Source organism: Chiloscyllium punctatum, chromosome 49, assembly GCF_047496795.1.
Source record: "Chiloscyllium punctatum isolate Juve2018m chromosome 49, sChiPun1.3, whole genome shotgun sequence".
Lineage (NCBI taxonomy): Eukaryota > Metazoa > Chordata > Chondrichthyes > Orectolobiformes > Hemiscylliidae > Chiloscyllium > Chiloscyllium punctatum.
Window position 1 is genome coordinate 38,099,924 of NC_092787.1, and position 12,959 is coordinate 38,112,882.

Sequence of the window (12,959 nt, forward strand, 5' to 3'; positions counted from 1 at the left end):
GCAGGATCCACCCCCCCCCCCCGAGATTCCAGAATCCCCTCCCCACTCCCGTCCCTCAAACTCCAGGATCTCTCCCCACCCCCCACACTCTCTAGGATCTTCTATCAAACTCCACGACACCCCCCCCCCAAGACTTCAGGATCCCCCCCACCATTCCAGGATCTCCCCCCCCCCCCACTCCGCACAAATTCCAGGATCCACCCCCTCAAAAACTCCAGGATCCCCCACAATTTCCAAGATCCCATCTAAATTTCAGGATCCCCCCCCCCCCCCCCCCACACACACACACACACACACACAGACAGATTCTGGGATCCCTACCCCCAACTCCACACTCCAGGATTTCCCCCCCCCCCCCCAAATTCCGGGATCCCCTTCCCCCAAATCTCCAGGATTCCCTCCTCCTCCCTGCCACAGCCTCCCGGATCCCTGTGAGACTCCAGGCCGGGATTGGTCTCTCTCGCTGGGACCGGGAGATGGTGAATCTGGGTCTCCGCCGGCTGGAGGACTCGGTGGCCGCGAAACACCCGGTAAAGAACCCCCTCCCCTCCGGCCAGCCTGGTCAGGGGGGGGGGGGAGGTTTGACAGACCCCCCCCCACAGCAGTGGTCTTGCATGGTAACCTGTGGAGGGTGAGCTGGGCTTGTGCAGCGTTTTGGGAGAATGCTGAGTGAGCTGCTGCTTGCGCTGTGGGTCTGTAGGTTATTTCGGGGCTCTCTCAGAGTTTGCGGTGTGTGACCCCGGGCTCTCTCACTGTACCTCCAGCTAATAACACCCTTCCTTTCGTCTGCAGGCTCTTCAGGAATATGCAGCTTGCCAGTCGCACGCATTCATGAAGGGCGTCGGCACATTTATATTAGGTAATTATGCAATTTTGAACCTTCACGATGTCGCACTTGAGGACCCTGAGTTCATTGTTTTAAACTTTACTTTCCTTGATGAAATCTCTACAGGTACCAGTGGGATGTTTATCACTCAGAGATTGCTGAGTAAGAAGCTCCCTTTCCCAATGCAATGGAACGTTTTGCTGTCTGTAGGTTAGTGTCAGTACTGGCTCTCATACTGAGTAATATTACATTGCACAAGTTTGCAAATTGATTAGTAACTCTTGCTCCATTGCTGCCTTCCTGGGATGCTTCAGTTTTGTCTGGGACTGTTTCTGCAACTAGATACTTTTCCTGGTGCTTTTAGAAATGAAAATAACAGCGTCCCCCAGGTCAATGAAAGCACCTCGCAGCTAATGGGTTACCTTTAATATTCACTTACTTGCTTCATTGATCAACCAGTTCCAGAGGGCCCACAAACAGCAGTTAGATAAATGACCAACTATTTGTTTCAAAGTTTGGTTAGACCCTAGGTATTGACCAGGAGACTACCATGAGAGCAACAGGCACCTGGCAGTGGGGCAGGTAATTGCTGAGCAATGTGCTGTCAATCACACTCTCTATTGCTTTGCTGATCATAAACAGGAGGCGAAAAGATCAGTTATTTCATAGAATCCTTACAGTGTGGAAGCAGGCCATTGGCCCATCAAGCCCACACCAACTCTCTGAAGAGCATCCTGCCCAGATCCACGCCCCAAACTTATCCCTGTAACCCTGTGTTCCCCCTGGCTAACCCATCAGGCAATTTAGCATGGCCAATCCACCTAACCTGCACGTCCTTGCACACTACAGGCGATTTAGCATGGCCGATCCACCCAAGCTGCACATCTTTGGACTGTGTCAGGAAACCTGAACACCCAGATGAAACCCATGCAGACACAGGGAGAACGTGTAAACTCCATAGATAGTCAGCCAAGGCTGGAATCGAACCCGGGTCCCTGGCGCGGTGAGGCAACAGTGCTAACCTGTTGGGTTTGATTTATTCCTCCTTTTGTGGACAGGCTACACTTGGTCATTGTTTAATAAATTACTGTTTCCTTTTGCACAGTGGCAGGTTCACTGATGAGTTACGTAGTGACACGCCTAGAGACTCAGAAGTGCTCAAATCTGTGGGTTTACCTTGAGACTGGAACAATGCCACATCGCCCTGATGAAGGTGAGAAGGAAAAGCGTGAGAATGAAACTGTGCCGAGTGTGGGAAAGCTTTCCTGTATTCTCACAGGAAGGAGGAAAAGTGTTTTTATTTGAGATATATAAAAAGATAGTTTTAAACAAAGGTAAACCTGATTGTAACTTAGGTGAGGCAATGGGTTAAACTGGCTTTTCACCTTAGTCACTATGTTTGAGACAGGAAAGACAGTAGCCAAGAATTTAAGACTTTTCATTTCCTAGTTAGTTTTGGTGAAGTTACTGGAAGTTATCATCAGAGACAGAGTGACTGAGCATTTGGACAAGTATGAGCTAATCAGTGAGTCAGCAGGATATATGAGAGGATATCTGACCTAGCTGCAGAAACATTTTGATTTCACATCTGATAGATAAGTGATGATACTTATGTGGACTTAAAAGGAATTTCATACGGATTCACACAAGGGGTTATCAAAAATGTGAAAGCTTATGGAACTCTGGGTGCACGTAAGCACCCTTGAACACCTGTACATCATATTAAGATTAAATAGGCCAAACCTGCTCAACCCTACCTCTTTATTCCAGGAATCAGTCCAGACCCTTCTGTGAACTCTTTCCAATGGAAACATGAGGAGACCGTGAGGACTGGGGATCAGAGTCGAGAGTGTGGCGCTGGAAAAGCACAGCTGGTCAGGCAGCAACCGAGGAGCAGGAAAATCGCTATTTCAGACATAATGAAGGGCTCCTGATGAAGAGCTTATGATTCTCCTGCTCCTCGGATGCTGCCTGACCTGCTGTGCTTTTCCAGCATCACACTCGACAATGGAAACATGATCCAACTTAAATGAGGAGATTAAAGCTGTGTATAGTATTCCATTGTAGTTATTGCAATTGTTCAGTAAACTTGTAGCAATACATCCCTATTTGGACACTTCATTCTCCCCGTAACAAAGGCCAACATCTCGTTAGTTTTAACTACTTGCTTGACTTGACTTTTTGTGATTCATGAACAAGGGCACCCAGATCCCTCTGGACTGCAGCATTGTACAGTCTCCATTTAAATAATATTCACATGCTCAATTCTTACTGAAAGTTCACATTTTTATACTGCAGTTTGCCATGTTTTTACTTAACCCATTTGCACACTCATTATGTCCCTGCTCCTAGCTTGCTTTCCAATTGATCTTTGTATTGCCAACCAATTTGAACACAATACTGTCCATCCCTTTCTCCAAGTATCGCTGGCATTTGTTGCCACAGAAGGCTGTGGTGGCCAAGTCATGGAGTGTACTTAAGACGAAGATAGATAGATAGGTTCTTGATTGTCAAGGGTTGTAGGGAGAATGGGGTTGAGAAATGTATCGGTCATGATTGAATGGCAGAGCAGACGTGATGGGCTGAATGGCCTAACTTCTGCTCCTATGTCTTATGATCTTAAGTCATTAAAACAGATTGTAAATAGTTGAAGTTCCAGCAATAATCCGCACCCATGGCAATAAGGTACTACTTTAAGTTTGTAAGGGTGTAAGACTATTTGATTAAATGGTTCAAATATAAACAAGATGGCCAACTGTACTGCATGGTTCCGTAATTCTCCTGTCTTTGCAGTTACAAAGGATCAAAATAATGGCTCTGTGGAAAGCACTGACATTGGAAAAAAAACTCGATATGGAGATATAATGGATTAATTGCCGAGTTGTCACCTCATTCAAGTAATGTGCAGGGAGAGGAAATGTTCCCTGCTTTACTCCAGCTTAAACAGTAAACCATTTTCATTTCACTTTCATTCCACTCCCCACTTCTGTTTATCTAATCCTGAAGGTGTTATTTTAGTACCTCATCGAGTCATGGGTGAAAATACACAAAGGCATTAAGTGAATGCACCCTAGGAACCCTGAAAAAAACAGTTCAATTACTGGAGCGACCGATCAGAGAAATGTACGTGAAAGTGATCGAATCTCCAAGGGACAGCTCCTCCAATCTCGCCTTTTCTTGTGCTTGCTGCTACTGAGCTCATGAGTGGTCACATGAAGACCCACATCAGAAGCCCGTCTCCCTGAGGGACAGATAACCACAATGCTGTCCTCACATGGCAATCTGCACAGCCACTCACTCACCTTATGAAGTGCACTTTGTATAGTGCAAGCCTTGTCCTGGTTTCTACTTTATAATACCAAATTTTGGGGCTCAACCCCTCTTGCCAAATTACTTTAAACTTTCCACCCCAGTACTAGTTATTTTCTCAGTGAGGATGTTGGTCAGAGGATAAGGTACTTTGAAGATAAGAACACAAGGGAATCCACCATGACTCTTCCAGAAGCAAGTGGCTGTAAAAATCTTCTGTTCAGATCTGCAATTGGGCAGAATGTAATGGTTATGAGTTAGTGAGGTGAGTCCTATGTAAAAAAACACTGAAGTGATTTCTTTTAAATTCTCAACCCTGCTGTCAAATGATCCAAAGTATTCAATGCCCTCAGAGTCCTTGGTTTTCCCCTAATTCTGTTCCCTCGACAGCCTTTATTTTAATCCATTCACCAATGGGAATATTGTTTACAGCTGCCTATAGGCAAAGCACCAGAATTCCCCAACATAGCCTCTTAGTCTCTGTATCTCCCTCTTTGTGTCATTACATCCCTTTCTTTTAAGCTGTTGGTCATTTGATGTGTCAGGATTTAGTTGTTAATGCTTCTGTGGAACTGCAGACCAATGTTACAAAAGGGCAATTCAATGCTGCACGAAATGACATGACTGTTCTATTGGATGGTAGGTGTCCTGAGTAGGGTATTGAATTGTTTAACACAATAAATGTATATAAAGAGACAAGTTTTACTGTGTTGCAGTTCATCCTTTCATCTTGACTGACAATATTATCTCTTTGCTTTGTAATTAATGTTTTGGTAACTGAATACCTGTTGCACATTGGTCACCAATACGGCAGAGAATGGGAGTCTGCACATTGATTGTTGGATCATGGATACACCAGGTTTCAATCTTGATTCTTCAAGAGATGAGAGAATTGTTAGACAATATAATCATGGAATGTTGTAATCTATAGCATAATGATATATGTCAGAACATATAGTATTAAATGACTGTTATAGCTAACTGCATAACTTAATGCTTGTTATTACATTATGTAAGCTGAAAATGTATTGCTGGAAAAGCGCAGCAGGTCTGGCAGCATCTTACATCTGTGTTCCCAGGACCTTGCCATTAAGCGTACAAGCCCTGCCCTGATTTTCCCTACCAAAATATAGCACCTCACATATATCTAGATTAAACTCTTATCTGCCACTCTTCAGCCCATTTGATCAAGCTCCCAAAATAATCTTTTTGCTGTCCACTACACCACCAATTTTGGTGTCAGCTGCAAATTTACTTACCATACCTCTTGCATTCACTTCCAAATCATTTATGTAAATTACCAAAAGCAGTGGACCCAGCACCGATCCTTGTGGCACACCACTGGTCACAGGCCTCCAGTCTGAAAAACAACCCTCCATCATTACCCACTGTGTCCTACCTTCGAGCCTTTTTTAAATCTAAATGGCTCGTTCTCCTTGTATTCTCTGTGGAATAGAGTGGTGCAGGGCATCAATGTGGACTTCACCAGTTTCCTCATTTCCCCTTCCCTCATCTCACCCCAGTTCCAAACTTCCAGCTCAGCACCGTCCCCATGACCTGACCTATCCTTTTCCACCCTCCTCTCTGATCTCTCACCTTCATCCCACCCCCATCCACCCATTGTACTCTTTGCTACCTTCCTCCACCCTCCTCCCTGACCTATCACCTTCATCCCCACCCCCACTCACCTATTGTACTCTATGCTGCTTTCTCCCCACCCCCACCCTCCTCTCATTTATCTCTCCATCCTTCAGGCTCTCTGCCTGTATTCCTGACGAAGGGCTTTTGCCAGAAACATCGGTTTTCCTGCTCCTTGGATGCTGCCTAAACGGCTGTGCTTTTCCAGCACCACTCTAATCCAGAATCTGGTTTCCAGCATCTGCAGTCATTGTTTTTACCTTGTATTCTATATGACCAAACCTTATTTGCCAGTCTATTATGCAAAACCTTATTGAATGCCTTAGTGAAGTCCATATAGGTCACATCTACCATTCTGCCTTCTTCAATCCTCCTTGTCACTTCAAAAAACTCCATCAAAATAGTGAGACACTATTTCCCACACACAAAGCTAAGTTGACTATCCCTAATCAGTCCTTGCCTTTCCAAATACATGATCCTCGGGATTTCCTCCAACAACTTGCATGCCACCGATGTCAGGCTCAGTGGTCTGGAGTTCCCTGGCATTTTCTTACCACCTTTCTTAAACAGTGGAGCAATATTAGCCAACCTCTAATCTTCCAACACGAACTATATCCCGTAACTATCGATGATACAAATATCTCAGCAAGGGGACCAACAATCCCTTCCCTAGCTTCCCACAGACTTCTAGGTTACACGTAATCTATCCCGGGGATTTATCCACCTTTGGGCATCTTAAGACATCTGGCACCACCTCCTCTGTAATATGGACACTTTCCAAAATATTGCTGTTTATTTCCCCCAAGTTCCTAGCTTCATAGCCTTCTCAACAATAATCACTGATGCACAATAGTCGTTCTGTATTTCACCCATTTCCTGTGGTTCCATATATAGGCAGCTTTGCTGATCTTCCTGGCCTGTTAAATGGTGTTTCCCCTATTCTACGTACTGGGCCAATGAGGAAAGTATCACCACTCACTGGGGAAGTGCTGGAAATCAAGTTGTAGTATCACCAGAATGATCTCAGATTTAATAAAATACTAAAAAACACAGAATTTGTCTCTGCCACCCAGGATAGGAACAAACCACACCAGATTCCTTCAGCAACAATAAGACATAATTAATTATGGCAACACTTTTAACATTAACCAGAACAGTAAAATAATAGGATTTCTAATCTATGTATCTCAAATGTTACTCCTTTTACAGCAGACCTTCACATATTAGAAATACATGAGCAGGCACTCAAAAGCTGAGAAACACAGGTGGAGGTAGACACACAAACAAAAAAACACAAATATGAGTGGAAGGAAGAAGATAAGGGAACACAGTTCTGTAACATCTGACCAAAATCACAAAATTAGGTGGGACTGGTTAAGTTTGGAGGAGTTGGATTGAAGGGTCTGTTTCCATGCTGGATGACTCCATGGTTCTATGGGCTGATATTTCAATACTCTGCACAGTGAGAATCAGTCTACAGTTCACTTGGTTGTGAGTTGTACTGGGATCTTTGATTGTGTTTGAGAATTCTTTATTTCAGCATCTCAATGTAGATTTCTATCTTTTGACATTTCGGGTGTAGGTTTGCTCGCTGAGCATCTAGATCTATCTATCTACCATCTATCAACCCCTCAGAAAACGAACAGGAAATGACATCACCACAAACCCCAGGAACCCCATCCAGGACAAACATAAATAGAAAGCAGGAGACAACAGCTTCGCTTCACTTGGAGGTCGCCACTGATGATGTTACCTAGGCAGGTAATGAAACGTCTGGATATCAAACCTACAGCTCAGCGAGCAAACCTATACCCTAAACCTCAACCTGAGTTACAAACCTTCACAAACCTTTTGACATATAATTGGAGAGTTGAACTTTACAGAGAAAAGGTTTGATGCGGCTAACTTCAGGAGGTCAATGTCTCGGGCCTGAAACGTTGACTTTCCTGCTCCTCGGATGCTGTCTAACCTGCTGTGCTCTTCCAGCTTCACATCTGTTGATGTTGACTTCCAGGTCTCCACCTTCAGGAGGTGTTGCTTGCTTCTGTCTGTCACTTTCCTGTCACAATCTGTGTTAAATTGCAACCTATCGAATCAGGCTTGTTGCTATGTTGAGCATTCCTAAGTGTGCAACAATCGGTGTCAATTGCAGAGCAAGTCAAGAGACTGTGTCAGGATGGAGTCTCTCTTAAAAAAAATGACATGAATTGTACAAGTCCCAAAGCTTTTATTCTAGAGGACCAGGCTAATGCTCTGGTCATCCATTTTCTAATCTCATCATCGCAACAACATTTAATTAATAAATTTGGAAGTGGTAAGGATGATATAAAGAGTCTGCAGAGGGATATGTTTGACTGGGCAAAAACTTGATGAAGGGAATTCCAAAGATTCTCAATTCTCAGAGGAAAATGTTATAATGAGTTGAATGGCCTATTTCAGTTCCTACATCTCGTTGATTCTCACTTCCCTGACATTAGAGTTACAGCTTCAGGTTGAATCTGGATGTTGAACAGAAACACAAGGCCAGGGGAGTGAAGACATGTATAGGTCAAATCTGGCAGCGGGAAGAGGCCACAACCAGGAAGTGGGAGACTGGAGAAAGGCTAACATTTGGAGGCTTAAAGAGTGGAGAGTGACTGCAGTGTCCACCAAGATCATGGAAGCAGGATTTCCAAGAGATTTTTGACAAGCTGTTGCAGTAAGGGTTAATTGTGGCGCTGGAAAAGCACAGCAGGTCAGGGAGCAATCAAGGAGCAGGAGGGTCAACGTGTCGGGCATAAGCCCTTTGTCAGGAATGTGGGGGGGTGGGGTGATGGTGGGGGAGAAGGGCTGAGACATAAATAGGAGGATGGGGGTGGGGTGGAGAGGGAAGGCAGATGCAGGTGGGGAGTGATAGTGATAGGTCAGAGGAGAGGCTGGAGCGGACAGGTGTGAAGGAAGATGGACAGGTAGGACAGTTCAAGAGGGCGGTGCTGGTTTGGAGGGTTAGATCTGTGATGAGGTGGGGGCAGGGGAGATAAAGAAACTAGTGAAGTTGACATTCATGCTGTATGGTTGGAGGGTCCCGAGGTAGAAGATGAGGTGTTCTTCCTCCAGGCGTCAGGTAGCTTGAATTTGGTAGTGGAGGAGACCCAGGACTTGCAAGTCCTTAGGAGAATGGGAGGGGGAGTTGAAGTGGTCGGCCACAGGGCAGTGGGGTTGTTTGGTGGGTGTGTTCCAGAGATGTTCCCTGAAACATTCCACGAGTTGGCATCCTGTCTCCCCAATGTAGAGGAGACCACATCGCGAGCAACAGGCACAGTAGATCAGGTGTGTGGATGTGCAGGAAAATGTCTGTCAGATGTGGAAGGATCCTTTGGAGCTTTAAACAGAGGGGAGGAGGGAGATGTGGGCACAGGTTTTGGAGTCCCAGTTCAACCCCACCCCCACCCTCCTTTCCCCTCCCCCCACCCCCAAATTTCTGATGAAGGGCTTATGCCCGAAACGTTGACTGTCCTGCTCCTCGGAAGCTCCCTGACTGGCTGTGCTTTTCCAGCAACACACCTTTTGACTCTGATCTCCAGCATCTGCTGGCCTCACTTTCTCCAAGTAAGGGTTAATTATCAAGACAAGAGTTTCTGGAGTTAGAGGCAATATATCCACATTTTCTGAGGATCAGTTAATGGATAAGGTGCACTGACTGATCACAGTGGAGGCATTTAGATGTTGACATACTGCAGATTCTTGCAAGGATTAGTGCTGGAGCATCAGCTGTTTATAATCAGCGGTAATAATTTAGATATTCAGAAAGTAATGTTTTTAAATTTGTGGATTATGCCAAATCTGGTGGTAAAATGAGTGATAGAGCGGACGTAATGAGGCTGCAAAGGGATAGGTTCAGTAAATGGCCAACAGGATGACAGTGTAAAATGTGGACAAGTGTGGAACTTAATTTTGGTCAGAGGAAGATGATAATAATGTCTATATGCTGCTAATGGTTTAAGACAAAATCTAATCAGGGCTGAGCATATGTGTGATCTGGAAGGTACTGCCTGAGAGTATGGTGGAGACTGAATCATTGCAACTTTCAAAAGGAATTTTCTAACCATATAAAACCCATATAAAGGGCTGTGAGGTAGCCCACTGTCAGCTCTCTCACTCCCAGAAACCAGGCAGCTCCACAAGGGCTGAATAGCACCCTCTAGAGGACAGCAGCGCCACTTCGTAAAGACCCGAGACGGCAAAGGCCCGCCCACTCCCCAGGCTGAGCCCCGCCCCTCGCACTGAGTGCCCCGCCGTTCCCCGGATGAAGCCCGCCCCCTGCCCGGAAGGAGCCACGCCCCCCTCAGCTGGAGGTTACCCACATGGTAGAGTCCCTCCCGATGTGACCCCCGACCCCTCGCCTGATTGAATCCCACCGTCCCTCGTGTAAGCCCTGTCTCCCGCTCCTGCGTGAGATCCGCCCATCCACCCAGCAGGAGGGCTCCCGTCGCCTCGGCGGTGTGACCCCGCCCCCTCCCCTTCCCGGAGAGACCCCGCCCCCTCTCCGGAGAGGCCCCGCCCCTCCCCAGAGAGACCCCGCCCACCTCCCCGATGTGAACTCCCAGCCCCGGAGAGGCCCCGCCCCTCCCCGGTGTGAACTCCCAGCCCCGGAGAGGCCCCGCCCCTCCCCGGAGAGGCCCCGCCCACCCCTGGTGTAACCCCGCCCCGCGCGCTCCCGCGAGCCGGGCGTTGTGCGCTCAGAGAGCTGGCAGTGTGACGTGGGCCGGGTATAAAAGGCGGGAGAAGGCGGTTGTCGGCCATTCGAGCGGCTGTAGGGTGAGGTGGAGGGAGTGTGTGTGTGTGGGGTCGTGGTCAGGGTCTGTGAGGAATATTCATCCTGATATTACTGCGGCTGTGTGCTGCAGGCATGGAGTGCTTTAAACAATGGAACAGTCGTGACCAGATAGTTCAATTGAGGAACAAAATCTACCTGGAAGGTAAAGTTCATTGAGCTGGGCGGTGGGGGACTCATCATTGTCTCTGCCCTAATCCCACCAGATCACCCCTAATATACCTCACTCTACACTGTTCACCCTGACCATACAAGGCCCACCCATCCCAGCTCACCCTTGAACCCCAGCTCATTGTGACCCCACCCCTTTGTCCTGACCCATCCCTCACCCACACCATTCCCAGTTCATCCCTCACCCTACCCTGACCCTGTACAGCTTCCATTAACCCCCACCCCTCCTAATCCTAGTTTCTACATCTGCATCTACGACCGCATCTGTGGAGAGACAAATAGTCATAGAGATGTACAGCATGGAAACAGACCCTTCGGCCCAACCCGTCCATGCCGACCAGATATCCCAACCCAATCTAGTCCCACCTGCCAGCACCCGGCCCATATCCCTCCAAACCCTTCCTATTCATATACCCATCCAAATGCCTCTTAAATGTTGCAATTGTACCAGCCTCCATCACATCCTCTGGCAGCTCATTCCATACACGTACCACCCTCTGTGTGAAAAAGTTGCCCCTTAGGTCTCTTCTTTATCTTTCCCCTCTCACCCTAAACCTATGCCCTCTAGTTCTGGACTCGCCCACCCCAAAGAAAAGATTTTGTCAATTTACTGTATCCACGCCCTTCATGATTCTATAAACCTCTATAAGGTCACCCCTCAGACTCCAATATTCCAGGGAAAACGCCCCCAACCTATTCAACCTCTCCTTATAGCTAAAATCTTCCAACCCTGGCAACATCCTGGTAAATTCTTTCTGAACCCTTTCAAGTTTCACAACATCTTTCCAATAGGAAGGAGACCAGAATTGCACACAATATTCCAAAAGAGGCCTAACCAATGTCCCGTACAGCCGCAACATGACCTCCCAACTCCTGTACTCAATACTCTGACCAATAAAGGAAAGCATACCAAACACCGCCTTCACTATCCTATCTACCTGCGCTCCACTTTCAAGGAGCTATGAACTTGCACTCCAAGGTCTCTTTTTTCAGCAACACTCCCTAGGACCTTATCATTGACTGTGTAAGCCCTGCTAAGATTTACTTTCCCAACAGAAGATGCTGGAGAAACTCAGGAGGTCTATAATCATCTACAGAGAGAAAACAGTTAATGCTTTGAATCCGATGAGCCTTTTGTAGAGGCGTTCTGATGCAGGGTTTCTGGAGTCAATAACGTTATGTAAATAGTCCAGCTTGGGAAGTGGCCAGACTGGACCTGAGGTAATGTTATCAGAGATCACATTCTTGACTCCAGAAACCTTGCACCTGAATTCTTCTAAAGAAGGCTCATTTTATTCAAAATGTTAACTGTTTTCTTTCCAGAGATGATCCTAGACCTCCTGAGTTTCTCCAGTATCTACTATTTTAGTTTGTTTCAGATCTCCAGCAATTACAGTTCTTGAGTTTGTTACAACAATCCCAGCATAACGAATAGTGAAAAATAATCTGGGTAGCTGACTGAGGAGGGGCCTGTTATCAGTCAGTCTGATTACTATTAAAGCTTAACTAATGGGAGTCCTTTCAGCTCATGTCATCCCTATCTGAGAGAGGGCCTGGTGAATGCACACAACTAGTAAGCTTCTCTCAGTCAGGAAAGTGAGAGACAGCCCAAGTGAGGATATGTTTGGGAACTTTGTAGGCAGCATAGCAATTCGGTGCAGAGGGAAGCAGTGTAGTTTTCTAGCTTTTTTCGCATCTTGTTTGTAAGGTCTTATAGGGAGAAAGAGGTTCTGCTGAGGGCATATGAGCAACTCGGGGCCAAATTAAAAAGCACAACAAAAAAAAAGGTACTCATTTCAGGATTACTACCTGAGCTATGAACTAATTGGCAAAGGGTCAACAAGGTTAAAGAGAGAGCCATGCTGCTCAAAGATTGGTGTGGGAGAAACCTGTTTGAATTCCTGGCATATTGGCACCAGTACTGGGGAAGGAGGGAGATATTTTGATGGGATCCTGAATCCGACTGGGACCAGAATCACAAAGCTAGGACTGCTTCTAGGACTTTACTCTAAATAGTAAGGGGGTTCAGTTGTATGGAAAGTTATGCAAAAAAATTTAAGGGTGGGAGAGCTCAGCAGAGGTTAGTAATGTTTCTAGAACAAGTGTGGGAAGAACATGGAAAGAGTCAGGAATCTAATTTAGGCGCAGCAGGTAAACTGAACTGCAAGAAGCAGGGGAGTCAATGCAGGACTGAGGGTGTTG

General features: G+C 46.4%; 3 protein-coding genes across 7 annotated transcripts in view; 2 read left to right on the forward strand and 1 right to left on the reverse strand.

Moving 5' to 3' along the window:
- Nucleotides 1-777, reverse strand: part of traf2b (Tnf receptor-associated factor 2b) — a 64,414-nt gene extending 63,637 nt beyond the window's left edge. Inside the window, exon 1 of the mRNA XM_072566246.1 lies at nt 759-777. The gene's annotated coding sequence lies outside the window, so the exon portion shown is untranslated. The remainder of the gene's footprint in view (nt 1-758) is intronic.
- On the forward strand, nt 289-8,526 carry tmem141 (transmembrane protein 141). 5 transcript variants are annotated; one of them, XM_072566248.1, is made up of 5 exons: nt 303-530; nt 793-859; nt 953-1,036; nt 1,932-2,039; nt 2,597-3,613. In XM_072566248.1, the coding sequence occupies exons 1-5, from the start codon at nt 477-479 to the stop codon at nt 2,758-2,760; spliced, it is 477 nt and encodes a 158-aa protein (XP_072422349.1). In that variant the 5' UTR covers nt 303-476; the 3' UTR covers nt 2,761-3,613. The 5 variants fall into 5 exon arrangements, with proteins under 5 accessions (XP_072422351.1, XP_072422349.1, XP_072422352.1 ...); XM_072566251.1 differs by lacking the exon at nt 2,597-3,613 and adding an exon at nt 7,356-8,526 and having other exon boundaries at nt 322-530; XM_072566249.1 differs by lacking the exon at nt 2,597-3,613 and adding an exon at nt 3,620-4,834 and having other exon boundaries at nt 344-530.
- Nucleotides 8,527-10,487: 1,961 nt separating this feature from the next.
- The window catches only part of LOC140469584 (coiled-coil domain-containing protein 183-like), a 98,234-nt gene continuing 95,762 nt past the window's right edge, over nt 10,488-12,959 (forward strand). The window contains exon 1 of the mRNA XM_072566247.1: nt 10,488-10,731. Coding sequence (XP_072422348.1) covers nt 10,662-10,731 — 70 coding nt within the window. The 5' untranslated portion in view covers nt 10,488-10,661. The remainder of the gene's footprint in view (nt 10,732-12,959) is intronic.

Coding starts and splice junctions, on each gene's coding strand:
- tmem141 (XM_072566248.1), top strand. CDS start 477: ATGGTGAATCTGGGTCTCCGCCGGCTGGAGGACTCGGTGGCCGCGAAA. Junction 531..792: donor CGGTGGCCGCGAAACACCCG/GTAAAGAACCCC, acceptor TTTCGTCTGCAG/GCTCTTCAGGAATATGCAGC. Junction 860..952: donor CGTCGGCACATTTATATTAG/GTAATTATGCAA, acceptor AAATCTCTACAG/GTACCAGTGGGATGTTTATC.